Genomic DNA, 15000 nt, shown 5'->3' with positions numbered 1-15000 from the left:
GTCAAAAAGAACGTCACCAGAGAGTTAGGAACATGGTAAAAGATGAGAAAGAGCCCACCTCAAGCTAGAAGTGGGAATGGCAGGAACTGTATGGCAGAACGTGAATCTGCCAGTTTACTCACAGTGTTATGGATTCGTTATTCATCCCTTGAAAAGCATTTCCTGGTACCGTGGTGATGTGTAAGTTATCACAAATTTCCCTTGAGGAATGAAATGAGAAATATTTACTTTCCAAATTTCAGATGCAAATAGGAAATGTTATGCATAGCAATCAGCCTGGTACTTACAGAATGAAATTAAATTCAGAGGAGAAGATCTTCGTAACATCTGGAAGCTTTCGGATGCCTGTGTTACAGATGCTCCTGTGGTTTGGGGCAGGGTGGGAATGTGGGCAGAGTGAGTAAAAGTGATCGTTATTAAGGAATAAAGATAAAAGCGGTAGAAAGGCACTTTGTAATACTATTTTCACACTAAATTTAAAAACATGGAGTCTGGCTTTATCAGTAACACTTCTAGCTGCTGAAGGTCATCAGAATTTAAAAGCCCCTAACACTGTGGGGGTAGTTACTCTAATGGCTCCTACTTAGAGATCTAGGAGATGCGACTAAACTTTTAAGTCTTTTCATTTACATCTGTAAATATTTCCAGCCTGTCTTTTTACTATTGCGTCAATTGCATTTTCATATTGTATTGCGTTCCATTTCCTTTTGCTAACTATTCCATTTCCTTTTGCTAACTAGTTTATTCCGTGCTCTTGATGGTTCCAGAAAGCATCTCACTACTTTAGAACAGGTTTTAACTCAAACACTTCAGGAGGATTGATCTCCATGTGAGAAATCCATTTCCTCATTATTAACAATCTCCCTTTATTTAGCTACCTTGCGATTCAGGGAGTTCTTCCTTGTATCTCACTGAGATCATTAAACATTCTTTGGGTTATTGGAGCTACTCAGGACTCCTCTTCTTTTCCTCCCACCTTTTATTTAGCCTTCAAAGAGGAGAGAGGCTTCAGTGATAGGTTAAACTGAAGGATATTTTATTACACAAGAATGGGAATGGAGTCCAGGCATCTGGATCTCCCCCCAATCGCGTTTTAAATTCACCAGTCATGGACACTGGACAACTGAAATGAACTGCCCGGCACTCTGGTGACGATGAAAGGAAGTCATCTTTCTCTTTGGGCTCACTCTGGTTCTCTTCCTTACCTGTTACCCCACATCACACAATCCTTGCCCTGTCTGTGGCTGGTGAAGGCAGTGTGGGCTTGGACTGCAGTGTGTACCGGGGTTGGGGGAATATTGCTTTTTAGGGGTGAAATGCTATTTAATAAAGACAATGATTCTTCGACAACAAGGGGCTGCAGTGGTCAAGTTTGGTTCTCGGATTTTCTTATGTTTTTGCAAAGTAGTTGATGCTGCAGATACTTATGTGTCCCATAGACCCCTTGGAGGTCTGGAAAAGCAGAACACTTGGGTTAGGAATCATCATCCAGTGTTAGAGCTGCCGAAGGAGCTACACTCGTGCCCATCCCCCAGGGCAGGACTGCTTGCATGTTGTGGAGCACTAGAGAGGTGTCTGCCCCTCCTCCTCTTTTTTTTTTTTTTTTCCAGCTGGTAGGGGTTGTGGACTTTGCATCCTCTAGAGATTTTATGAAATTTAATTCATCAGAAAGAAGAGAGAATGGACATCTGTGTTAGAGGGTTAAATGTTCATTTTTTTCTGTGTAAATGAGTGATTACTTGATATATGAGAAGATCCATGGTGATTAATTTATAGATTTGTATCAAGTTTCAGGAATTCTGGTTTTGCTGGCAAGGCAATGAATCTGCTGGGCTACAGTGGTACTTATAGTTCTAACTAGTGGACTTAATAAGTTTTAATGGGAAATAGAAAATAATGATTTCGCTTATATGGCACAGTGCCTACCTCAAAGTAATGCTTTAAAAGTTTTCACTGAACGAATGAATGAACACATGAGAGAAAGGAGATCAGTAATTTTCAACCAGGGATGGGGATCAATTCAGAATTGCCTCTTCCACTTTCACCTATGCTCTCTCTACCTCAACACCTCACCTTAGAGATGCCGATTTACCCTTTTGAAAGTGTCCTGACCTCCCTGTTCCATGCCCACCATCACTTTGAAGATCATTGCAAAGGGGTGATATTCTTCTTGGATGTTTGGGACGGAGAAAATGTTGGGAACCACTTACGTGTATTTGAAAGCACCCAGCGCGGTAGCTGATAAGAAATGCTGATTAAATTTTAATCGGAGGGCTGAGGCCAGACATGCAGATAATGCTAAATATGTGGTTTAAAAATTCTCTCCAACCTTTTAATTGTTTAGGTTTTCATCAGATGCCCACGTCCCCCCCCCCAATCGCTTAAAAAAGGAAAATTCCTCACAGGTATTTTAAGCGGGGGAGATTTGTAAATGCTCCGGGCTCGATGTACACCAGATTTTTAGTGTTCTGGATCAGTCTGTAAAGAGAAATGGAGAAACAGGCAGCAGTTTAATTGATGTGTTTCGTTCGCAATGCACAAGGTCATGGTCACCAGAGGATGCTGGCTGAAAGTGGCATCAACAAAATCAAGTGACTTTCCTGTGCTTGAGGGGAGCTCCAGGGACCCTGGGGATAGAAACGGAATGGTGAGAGCGGGTTGGCTATTGCCAGGAAGTTCTGCTTTCAACCTCTTGCTGAGATAGGTGTAAGCATCATAGCTGGCAGTCTGTTGCATTCTCCCTTGCACCCCCTGAGGAAGCACCAACATCCAGGGCTCCTGGCCAGCTAGGTCGTGCCCCACCACGGAGCCAGCACACTGGGGGTGATGGGAGATTCCATTCTCAGGAGAAATGAACAAATTGGCTACTTGTCCTTGTAGGCAAACTGGTTTTCTTTGTAGTGTGCTGGCAGTCACACTGACCAATTATCCAGACGGGCACTCAGTCTTTGTAAAAGCCCAGGGCAGAGGCCGGGGGCTTGGATTGGGGGGATTTTTTGTCCATTCTATAGATAATTGGTTGTGTGATGATGCCAAGCCTCCTAACTTCCCGGAGCTAATGCTCCCTTCTGTAAAATTAGAATAATAATAGTACTCTTCCTACCTCGCAGGTTGGCAGGTAGTGAGTAACATAATAGGTAGAGATAATGTACAAGGCAGGGCTTTGCAAAATACGAAAGTACAGCCATAATACCACAGTGGCGTTATTGCTCGTCTCCCTAGTTCCCCGGTGACTTTGGGAAGCAGCCACATTTACTGGGTTCTGTCTACTTTGGATTCAGTAAAAGGTAGTACATGCATTTGGCTTTTTTAACCCATGCAGCAACCACCTAAGGAAATGATAATTACTCTTGTTCTGTAGAGAAAATCTAGTGTATTGGTTAGGTGGACGGACTCTGGAGTCAGCTTGGTTTTACATGCTGGTTTTACTAATTGTATGACCTTGGATACGTCACTTAAAGCTTGGTTTCCTCGTAGTGTGGTTTCTGAGCGGTAAATGTGTGTGTCGCGATCGCAGTAAGGCCTCCACCAGTGTTAACAATGACTATTCCAGTTGATGAAATCAGGAAGTTGAATGACTTGTCTCTAGCCACAGAGCTGAGAAGTAGCAGCACTTGGAGGTGAACTCGGTTTTTCTGACTCTGAGTCTAGCGTGCATTCTACCTTCTAAAGTTACCCACTCTCGGTGCCTATTTCCGTCCTTTCCGTCCCTTTGATTCTTAAGAGGTGAGTGACGTTTTGTTGTAATTATTTTTACAACAACTGAGTCAAGCAATCATGGGCCACATAAGACATTATGTGGGTAGGATGGAAAGAACTTTTATTTCTTAAGACTCTTTTGGGGTCTGACCACTCATCCATACATTCATTCAGTCAACAAACATTTATTGAGCACCTACATGTGCCAGGCATTGTTCTAGGTGCTGGACATATAGCTGTGAACAAGACAAAGAGGGCTTGCGGGGAGCTAACATTCTAGTCTCAGGGCCTTCTTTGGGAAAAGTCCATAAACTTTCCTTAGAGCACTTTATTTTTCTTTCTGTATTGATAAATTGATACTTTATCTATTAATAAATGTTGCTCTGCATCACGAACAGCTTTATTTATCTCAAGCTGCTCTGCTTCAACATTGCTTGGGAAGTCTGTTAAAACTGAAGAATTTCAGATTTCCAGGTCTGGGATAGGACTGTCACCTGTAATGGAAATGACCTTCCCCCGCTCCCCACTCCCCTCTTGAAATTCTACTTCACAGCGAAGTCCAGACTATACCATTTGCACTGAAACACCCATTATTTTGGATTTCCCCATAACTGTTTGGTGAGTTAGTCTTACCTCTCTGGTTACACCATCATTTCCTGGGGGAGATTTATATTTTCCCTCCTCTGTATTCCAGTAGCATTTGGCCTTTGGTTGGACATGTGTACCCACATACTTATTAATTAATTATTCTCTTTAGATAATTGCTATTTGGACCATTCATAGGGAGGCCTTGTGGTATCGTGGAGAATACACAAGCTTTGAAGATAGGCTGGGGTTGAATTCCAGCCCTGCCATTGTCTCAGGTGCCACATCGGTCAAGTTACTGACCGTTCTGAGCCCCCATTCCTTCCCATGAACAAAAGAGATAATTACACCACTTTGCAGGGCAGCTGTGAGAATTAAATGACACAACCTAGAATAAATAAAAGCCAAGCACAAGTGCTCAAAATATGTTTGTTGCTAACATCTTTCTCGCTTCCGTAACTTTTGAAACTCTTCTGCAGATGTGGTTTGTAGAAGGTCAGGTTTGGGCCAGATAAGACAGCAGTAAGAAGTCTGGTTTAGGAGTCACATGACCTGCTTTCTAGCCCCAGCTCTGGCACTAACTTGCTGTGTGACAGGTCAGTTAACCTCTTTGGGCCACAGGTGTATCATCTGAAAACTGAATAGAGCCAGTCTCCTCCCATCCCCTCTTTTTTGTAAATTGGAGGAAAATGATAATTTGGAAAGGATTATTTTTAAGACTCAGTTCAAAGACATCACAATAATAACAACAAATCCAGCATACACATGCCAAACACTTTTACATGGTAGGTTTCCAAGAACCATTTACTAAACCAACGAATATGCCCAAACAGTCCCCAGTGAACTAATTCAGGATCTCTAAGCTCCTTTCCAAATTTTCCCACCACCCCAAGAACTCCATACACTCCCTTCCATAAGGTAAGAGCTCCTTGACAGGACTCCACAATGTCAATTTTAATTTCCAACTTTGTGTTGTGATGTTTCAGAGTTTATACAGCTCCCAGGGAGAAGCAGTTGTCACCATGGCAACCTTCAGGCCACTGCAGTGAGAGAAATTAGTGCCTGCCCAGACCTAGTAATTGCTGTGGTCTTTTCCTCTTGGATTCCTAGCAGTGGATGCTTGAATACAAATACTGAGTGGGCTCCAGCAAGCGAGGGTAATAGTGTACAGCAATAAACTATCTGTTAGCTGATGCTTACATTTCAGACAAATTGAGGAGGCTGTCAAAGGCATTAGCTTCTATCTTTTCCAGGGAATCACTCTGAGAGATTTCACTAGGGGAGAGAGAAAAAAAAAAAAGAAGAAGAAGAAACATGAAAGAAATGACTGTGTCTGCATAATAATAAGCTGTGTGTACAACCCAACAACTGGGGGCTCCAGTGTGTCCTTTTAAAAAAGAACAGGGAAGCCTTAAGTTGTCCTCACATCATAAAGTGCTAACACGCCCATCCCCCCCGCCCCCCTCCTTTAGGAACACCAATGGGCACCTGCAACCCAGATGCAGTTGAAATGCAAGTTTCAGTATTCCCTGTTGATGCGACAGGTTCTTTTCCTTATTTATCTATGACTCAGAGTCACAGATTGTTAGAAGTGGGCACGTCCTTTGGGAAAATCCAGTCAGATTCCCTTGTTTTACAGTTTTGGGAATTAAAGCTCTGAGAGGAGAGGCAAATAATGCTCATGGGAAGATTCAGGGCCAGGATCAGAATGTCTGGGTTCTCAACGCCATCACTCTAGTGAGGTTTTAATTTGGGTTAGGATGCATTGTTTCTTAACGCTTTACCCCTTTCCCCAAATCCTGTTCTGATGCAATTGCAAAGTGGTCAACTCCTACACGAAGTGTCCTTCTTGTGTTGTAACTGTCTGTTTATTTGACCATTTCCTTCACTTCATTAGCAAATTGAGGACAAGGTGTATTGTCCTATTCACTTCTAAATTCCTGGTGGCTTCATGTAGCCTGGCACATAGGGTATAAATGAATGAATAGATAAGTGAATGAACTGATTTAAAAAAAAAAAAAGACACAAAAGTAAAGGAACCAACTTTGCCATATATTTACCACCACCAAGCATGTAGGTAATGTCAGTGTTACCCTAAAATCCCAGCAGAAGCTACCATTTGCTGCCAGCTGAGAAAGAAGTCGCAAAATCTAATGTTTACATTCCCTGAAGGCTTCAGGCTTGATGAGAGCTTTAGCCCACAGGAAGGCTGAGCCTAAGGCAGTTAAGGACTTTTATGAACAACGCAGTGATGGATAGTTCCTAGGCTGATTCGTTATTCCTCCCTAATGGTTCACTTATTTAACTGTGGCTGCTTTCCTCACTAGGAGGTCTTAATATATTAAAAGCTATCAAAACTCAACATTTAAACTTGAGAGCAGAAGAGTAAGGGTTAGCCTCAAGCAAACTGACATTTACATAACCTGCAGTGTATTTCCTATAATATGCACTAATTCTTAATGAATTATTTTTAATATCCTCCTTGCTTGCTTATACCCTAAAGAGCAATCAGAGGTTCCCCAAGGAACTAGGACTGATGATGCAGCGTCTCCTTTAGAGATGCAAATCTGCTTCCAAAGCCCAGAGGATTGTTAAGATGCTCTCTGGGAACTAAATGGCCTCTGAGGTCCTTTGACTCAGACTAACATTAAGGAGGATGCTGGAATACTGGACTCCTTTGAAAGTTCTCTTTCCACATATGGGATCTTGTGTCCTAGAAGCTGACACAGGGATGTAGGATTGAAGTTAACATGTGACACAAATATGAGATCACATTGCATTATCAGGCTGCTTTACAATTTTGATAAATGCCTTTTATCAGTATGGCTATAGATACTGTGTTTTTGTGATACACTTATATTTTAGATACAAAGATAATCTTCTGATGCACAATGAACTTTCAACACATTTTCTTCTATGTAGGTGTGATCTAAAAATGTGACAGGAGGGAATAGCTGCTCTAGCAGAGGGAGAGTTTTTATGACTGAAATCTATCTTCTTTTCTACTTGAGTAATTTATCATCACTTATCAAAAGACATTCAGTTCACTGAAGCAACGTTAGTTATCTGGATTTTAATAACTCTTGAAAATCATACCTTTTCTTCAAAGGTCCCTGGGTATTATTTGTACTTTAAAGATAAAAATACTAGGGTTTCCTAAACACAATTCCTCTCCTAGAAAAATTATCCCCTTTCAACTATGTGTTCTCTGAGGGAAAAATTTATTCCAATTATAAATGTCTTTTGATATGCAGTATCTTACTTACATTTTTATGACCTCATTAAGTCCTCTGAAAGCTTGAGATGGGATTACTTTGATAGGGAGATAGGTGAGTGATCTAGAAAAGAAAAAAGGAGAGCCAAGAGCTTAAGATTTAAGATTGGGTGCCTTTTAAATTCATGAATAAAATGTGTGTGTGTGACTACAGAGTTCCAAATAGCTAGATTCAGGTTGAAAGTTCTAACTTATATCAATAAAGAGAGGCGCCATGACTCATTCTTGGTCTTTATCAAAGAGTGTGTAATTTTGTTTCGAAGATAGTGAACTTTGGGATCAGACCCAACCAGGTTCAAATCCCCACTCTCCTACTACCTGGCTATAGGACCCTGAGCATATTATTTACGTCCTCTGTTTCAATTTCTTCATCTATAAAATTGAAATAATAATTTCTATTTCACAGGGTTGTTATGATGGTTAATCAAGATAACCTGTATAAAGGATAGGGCTTGGCACCAAGTAAATAGTTAACACACAGTTTTAGAGTGGACTTACGGGCTTGTTGGGAGGATGGAAAAGAAGCTATCTTGGGTAGAGTGGAGAAATGGATGGTGAAATTACAATTGAAAACCAGGCAGGCAAGAGAAGGGAAGATTCACTAAGAACATGTTCCTATTTTGATCTTTACCACCTTCCCCAGGCAGCCTATTTTAATATTATCCCAACCAGACCACTTTGCTCCTGTGGTTCAATCAAGCGGGCCTCTCATGCCATTTGCGGGGAGTATCTATAGAGATTCCTTCAGGCACTTACTTATATCCAGAAGAACAATCTGAGTGTTCTTGAACTGAGATAAAAGTTACGCGTTACATAAAAGTTGAGCAAAGAGTGACTACTCAGCAAGAGCAAAACCAGAATAGGATGATAAAGGAAACTGGGGTTAAGATAACTCAGGAGAAAGCAACTGCAAGGCGTAGATGAATGTTCAACCAGTATTTATCAAGCATGTACAGTGATTCAAGGATTTGGCTCAAGGACTGGAAGAGAAGAGGGGAGTGGACCAGGACATTTCAGGAGGGACGTGAATATCAGGAATATGGAGAATAGAAGTGGGAGATGCTGCCTTGTTTTTCGTGTGTCTATGCAGCAGAGACTGGCTTAGCTGCTGGGGGAGAGCACCTCCACCATGAGGAGCATATTCAAATCAGTGAGCTGTCTTACAGTCCCAGAAGGGACTTGTAACGTGCTGTGGGAACTATGCACACCCACCTGTAACCTTATTTTATCCACTCAACAATGGTGTGAGGTGGGTATTTCCCTTCGATAGCAGAAGAAACTTGATCACAAGAGATTAAGTAACCTGGACAAGGTAACATGACCAAGCAGAGAGTCTCCAAATGTTCTTTACTGTGCAATACTGGCCTGAAGTGTATGATTCCTAACCCACTCTCTCTCTTTTTAAATTTTTTCCCCAACTTTTTTGAGGGATAATTGACAAATATAATTGTATATATTTAAAGTGTACAACATGATGATTAGATGTATACCTACATTGTGGGATGATTATCAATATCAAGATAATTGACACATCTGTCACCGCAAGTAGTTAACTTTTTTTGTGTGTGGTAAGGATGCTTAAGATCTACTCAGCAACTTTCAAATATACAATGCCATATTCTTAACTATAGCCACCATGCTGTACATTAGATCCTCAGAACCTATTCTTCTTATAAGTGAAGGTTTGTACCCTTTGACCTGTATCTCCCCATTTTCCCTTACCCCAGCCACTGGCAACCACCATTCTATTCTCTATTTCCGTGAAATTGGCTTTTTTTCGAGGTTCCACAGAGAAATGATACCATATAGTATTTGTCTTTCTCTGGCTTATTTCACTTAGCATAATGCCCTCCACTTCCATCCAGGTTGTTGCAAATGGCAAATTTTCTTCTTTTTATGTCTGAAAAATATTCTGTCGTGTGTGTGTGTATATATATATATATACCAAATTTTCTCCATCCATTCATCTGTCAAGTGACTTTAGGCTGTTTCCTTATTCTTGGCTATTATGAGTAATGCTGCAATGAACATGGGATGGAGATGTCTCTTAGAGATAGTGCTTTCGTTTCCTTTGGATGTATACCAGGTCACTCACTCTCTCAGTGAGCAAGGTGAAGGGCCATGAATTGGAACCTTGTTTCTCTTGAGAAGAGCCATGTCACACCCTTGCTATTCCTCCTGCAAAGCAGCTTACCAGCAGTTCCTCTCTAGGGCTAATGCAAACAAATTTCATTGCAGAAAAATGCTTTCACTCAACTGTCTCTTAGAGATGCTACAACCTAGAACAAGTAATCCAAACTTGCTCCTCTGATTTTATTCCTGAAGACAGTCCCACCAAGTACATCCTTCAGTACCCAAACTTATTTAACAGGGCATCCGAGAAGAACAGGGACTGTAGGGGGAGAAATCTTCCTATGATGGCATGTTTCCTTCCTATATTTCTTCAGCAATCATGTCTGCTTGGCTTACTGATTAAAAACACAGTTTTATTGCTGTCTGCACTGCCAAGTCAATAAATTTCCAGAAGAGAAAGCTGTATTCTGCTGTACCCCATGCAACATCAATAAAACTGACAGCCAAATTCTGATTCCAGAATCTTTATTGCTGGGGATAATGCAGTGCAGAACATATTTTGGAGAGTGTTTACATAAAAGCTTCAACTGAACCTTTCAGAGCTGTTTATTCATGTAAGTGGAGCCCAGAAGCTGGAGCCTCTCAGCAGGCACCCTCCTCCTCCAAAAAAGGAACACAGTGTGGCTCCCCGGAGAACAGTGTGGCTCAGGGAGGGTGCCTGAGTTTTTGATCGATGTAGGGATGAGGGATAAGGAGCAAAGGTTGGACAGAAGGGAGAGAAGCTGTAGATCACGCACTGGCTGTCCCTGGTGACTGCAGAACAGCCCTGGTGCAAGATGAAATTTTGTAGAGTTGATGTTGACGCTTCAGAGCAGGAAAGGCAGCAGTGATGAGAGGGAAAATAGAGTTCCTACCATAAAAGAGGCACTGAGCAAACAGGAGGTAGCTTTATGGGTGTGGCTGGGACAAGAAAGAGGCCTGGGGGTCAGGGAATGGGGAGAGAGGTGGGGTGAGACAGGTGCACCAAGCTTTTCACAACAGAAGTATTCTCATGAAGTGATGTGGAGAACGTGCTTCTGTGAATCCCAAACTGTTTTCCCCACTGACTTATATTTTTATTTTAGAGGGATTGTGTATTCCTTTCTGATTCATCGCAGTGGGCGCAGTTACTGAGCATTCAAGCCACTGTCTCCTGTATTTAAATGTTCACGTGGTCCATGATTTGTTAATAACCATTTGAATGTACTCCCTTTGAAGGTGATCCCTCCTCTGACGGATGCTTCTGTGATTCTTTCCATGAAGCCAGAAGCTCTTCGCAATGTGAACAATTGTCTCAATAACCCTGCAGTTCTACTCCTGTATATGTCCCAGAGAAATCTGCACACTGATACTCAAGGAAACTTGCACAAGGATTTTCTTCACAGCCTTGTGGCATCAAGGGGTATTGAAGGCAACCTGAGTGTCCACTGCTGTGAGGGAGGGGGGCTCAAGTGTACACCTGCGAATGGGTCGCCAGTTAGGAGCGAGAGTGTAAAGGGGCACAGAGCAGCATGTGTGGGTCTTAGAATCATGGTGTTAAGAGAAACGACTAAGAAATTAATGATATGTATACACGACACTACTTGCAGAATTAAAATACAGACACACCAAACATGAGCCATTAGAAAACATATAAACATACATCAGCATGGTTGCCTATGGTGAGTTGAGAGAAAGTGGGAGGAGGGAATAAAATGAATAACTAAAATGAGGGGACTTTGAATGACCCACTGATTATGTTATTTGAAGGCAAAAGTATGGTCAGCTTAACCCTCTGTACCTGAGAGACCAATGGAGAAGATAAAATTTTCGTTTTGATGTACTGAGTTCCCCCCCTCCTTCTCTTCCCTTCCTCTTTCCTTCTTTCTTTCTTTTTTTTTTTTGAAAGTTAGGTCTACATGAATTCTAAGAATTTTGTGAACTTCAGGAACTCTTCTGGAAAGGTCTAGTTAATATCATTTGATACAGAGCAGAAGCCAAGGAGAACTGAGGAAAAAGGGGCCGAAAGCAAGGACAGTCCCGCAGCTCTGTTGTCCAGTGTCAACAAAGGGAATGAAAGCTATGCATGGAGCAAAGAAACATAAGAGATTGACACTCCCAAACTATGCATCTCAGATGGGTGGTAGAGAACCAAGGTTACTGGGCAAATGTGAAGTTGAACTTGCAGAGTGGAGCGTTCTCTCTGCCTCTTGAATAGTCAGTGAGATGGCTGTGGAAGTATGTGGTGTGGAATCATGCAGTTACTTATATTTATTACAGTTCATAGTCCTTTTTATAGTTTTAAGCTTTGATTTTTAAATTAATTGATGATATAACACAGGCGATACCTGAATTATGGCCAAATTCTACCTTGGTCAAGAGCCTTTACCAGAGATGTTGAAGCAAATACTTAGACTGGATGACAAAGGCTGCCTTAGTTTCATCAGTTCTGGAAACTCCATCGACTCATGAATCCCACATACAAGTCCCCCAAACCTTCCAGTTATGTGTTAAAGTTGATGTAGCAGCAGTCTCTCTCCTTAGGACTGGAAGTAAGGACTCACCCTAGTTCTGGGATCTTGTGATCGGTCATGACCCTGGTGAAGTCCTGTGTCTTTCTGCATTGTCTACACTAGACCCGACACTATTTGGAGGGCAGGAGTGTGCCTGCAGTACCTTGAATCACACGGCCCCCGCCCCATATTGGTACTTGTTTTGGCCTTGGTTGCTCATCCTGTAGCCTGCTCGGTCTCCCCAGAGTCCATCCAGGAGTGGAGCCTTTGCCTTCTCTTCTTGTCAATCACCAGATCCTGGTCCCTGTATTTTTCCCTCTTAGAAGACACTGCTGACCCAGAACAGTTCCTAGTTGCTATCTGGTTAGGATCAATGTAATCTCTCTCACGACTTGGTTTTGACTTTCAAACTGGGCCCCCTGGAACAGATGGGGACCCTGTGCTGGGGCTACCCAGTGCAGCTGGGTCAGTTCCTCCAGTGGCTGCTGGTGGGCTGTCAAAATCACCATTTAGGACTGAGGTACTCATTCCCCCAGCTGTTGGGAGAGTGGGCAACTGAAGCTCTCAGCGGAGTTGCTCTCCTGGAATTACGTTCAGCCTAAGGTTGCCACCTCACCTAATATCAGGTCCGCTCTCCTCTGCAGCCTGCATCCAGTGACTGGTCAATGCATGGAATAAACGCCCAGCCCTTTCGTTCTGCCTCATGGTGAGACTGCTCAGGAGGCCCATCCCACTTGCAGAGCTCTTTTCCATCAACTCTTTCTCCTGGGCCCTGACTCAGTCCCCTTCCTAGCCAGGCCCAGTTGTCAAGGCACCAGCTCACCTTCTGTCAGAGCCTAGCAACAGATAAACAAATAGCGTTCAGATAAACCTAATCTCCTTGAAGAAGAAGATGCTGCATTATCAGGTCCTCCTTAACTGTTCCTAACACCCCTTGAGTACTCAAGGGTGGGGCTTGGGCCTCTCTTATTTTTTTTCTTCTAAGTTTAATAACACAGATGACCTTGGACAAAGCCAGTTTGTCCTGTTCACTGGCTTGTTAATGAACCCTCAAAATAATGTTAGCTGGAGAGTTTCAGGGTCAGGAGTTTCTTTGTTCCCCTTCAAGGGAACCCAAGATTTAGAAATCCTTGCTTATGAAAACCTATCTACTGGGAGATATTTGCATTACCAAAGAGTTCTTCGCTCTACAGGAAGATTGATGAAAGTTTCCTTAAATAGCAAACTCCTTAGGTAAATGGAAAATATGGCTCAATTAACACTTTTAAACACAGGTGTTGCCTAAAGCCAATTACAACTGTAGGTTCCCCTACCTCACTTTGGTTTTTAAGAGCTTGGAATTCCAGGGCAGGACCACCTTCTGAAGCCCACAGGCTGAGCAGGGGCAGAGGAAGACAACAGCCAGGGAAGAAATCCGAGCACTCATCAGGAGTCCTCAAAGCCTGGGTGGGGTCTTTGCTCGCCTTGCAGGAGCCTTTACCTCTTCTGCCCAGAATGACAGAAATGAATTATTTTTTTCACTTCCCTCTAATGGTTTAGAAAAGCCATCTATATTATCGATTTAAGAAAGCTACAAACATCCATCCATCTTTCACAGATGATTAGTTTATTGCTAGAGCTACACACCCTGAATTTTAAAACACTACAAAATCAGGGGGAGACAAAAAGACAGAAACCAGGGATGGTCAAAGATTTTTTGCCTAATGAACTCATAGAAATGGGGGGAGGGAAACATTACCATATTTAAATTCAAAAGAATGTTAATGTTTTTATATTTATTACACGAGACCTTGTTCTACATTGAACAGAGGCTTAAGAATTCCTGTGTTCTTATCAAAGTCACTCAGTAGTTATAATAAACTTGCTTTCATCTTGGAGTGAAATAAAAATGGCTTTCTCCTTTACAAACGATTTTAAATCTTTGCGCTTTCAAATGCATCGATCTATTGGGTAACTTCATTATTGGGTATGTCTTCATTCATTGGCCTCTTGTCTTCAGCATTTACCTAGAGGGAGCTCAGACGTCAGCGTTAACTGAAATATGACGTCAGTATAGATGGACCTCCAAGACGTTAAGTTTTACATCAGAAAATTTGAGAACACTCCTTTAAGTATTTACTGTATTAGACTCAGGGAATCAGACTAAAAGGGCTGCTTGCAATTGGTTTGGTCCAACCCCTCACTTTCGATGAAGAATCTTAAGTGAGGAAAAGTAAAATGACTTCCCTGAAACCACATGGCAATTCAGCAGCAGATCTGGATTTGAACATAGGTCACTTCATTCCTGGTCCAGTGCTGTGTCCTACATTAGTCACATCACATCAGTACTGTTCCTCTGGGGGTTTGCTGATACACCCCACTATGCAATCCTCTGGTTCTTCTGCGAAAACCTCACCTTCTGATAGAGCCACCAGCTTCCTGAGGGCATGTGCTCACGGTCTTTAACTTCAAAGGTGCAGCTCAAATTCCTGTTCTTCCATGAAGCTTCAGAGCCTACCAGAGTGTTTTTCTTCCTCTCCTGTCCTCCTCAGCACTAATGACTACCCAGTTTTTTTTTTCTTTTTCCTGCCCTATTTTTTGAGAATTTATCAGGTGCCTTGTATGAATGTTTCCTCTGTTCTACCATTGAACTCCCAGTCTCTGGTAGATTCTGCCTTCTGACTGTCTCTTGCTTCCAGCCCTTTTATTCCTTTTCCACTGCCACTCTCCTTGGTCATTCTTTTCTTCACCTCGACTGCTCTGTAGTCCCCAAACTGGTTTCCCTGTACTCCATCCCGGGTTTCCTCTGCCCAGTCTAGATTAGTCTCCCTGATAACTCCCACCATGTCACTCTTACAC

General features: G+C 42.3%; 1 protein-coding gene across 1 annotated transcript in view; it reads right to left on the bottom strand.

Moving 5' to 3' along the window:
* The window catches only part of LHCGR (luteinizing hormone/choriogonadotropin receptor), a 63246-nt gene that overhangs the window by 36679 nt on the left and 11567 nt on the right, over window positions 1-15000 (bottom strand). The window contains exons 2-6 of the mRNA XM_030857719.2: window positions 7551-7622; window positions 5485-5559; window positions 2404-2478; window positions 288-362; window positions 123-200 (exon numbers count right to left, since the gene is read on the bottom strand). Coding sequence (XP_030713579.1) covers window positions 123-200; window positions 288-362; window positions 2404-2478; window positions 5485-5559; window positions 7551-7622 — 375 coding nt within the window. The remainder of the gene's footprint in view (window positions 1-122; window positions 201-287; window positions 363-2403; window positions 2479-5484; window positions 5560-7550; window positions 7623-15000) is intronic.

The sequence above is a fragment of the Globicephala melas genome, chromosome 12 (genome assembly GCF_963455315.2).
Source record: "Globicephala melas chromosome 12, mGloMel1.2, whole genome shotgun sequence".
Lineage (NCBI taxonomy): Eukaryota > Metazoa > Chordata > Mammalia > Artiodactyla > Delphinidae > Globicephala > Globicephala melas.
Note: the sequence above shows the minus strand (reverse complement) of the source record. Positions and strands in the feature narration are given on the sequence as shown.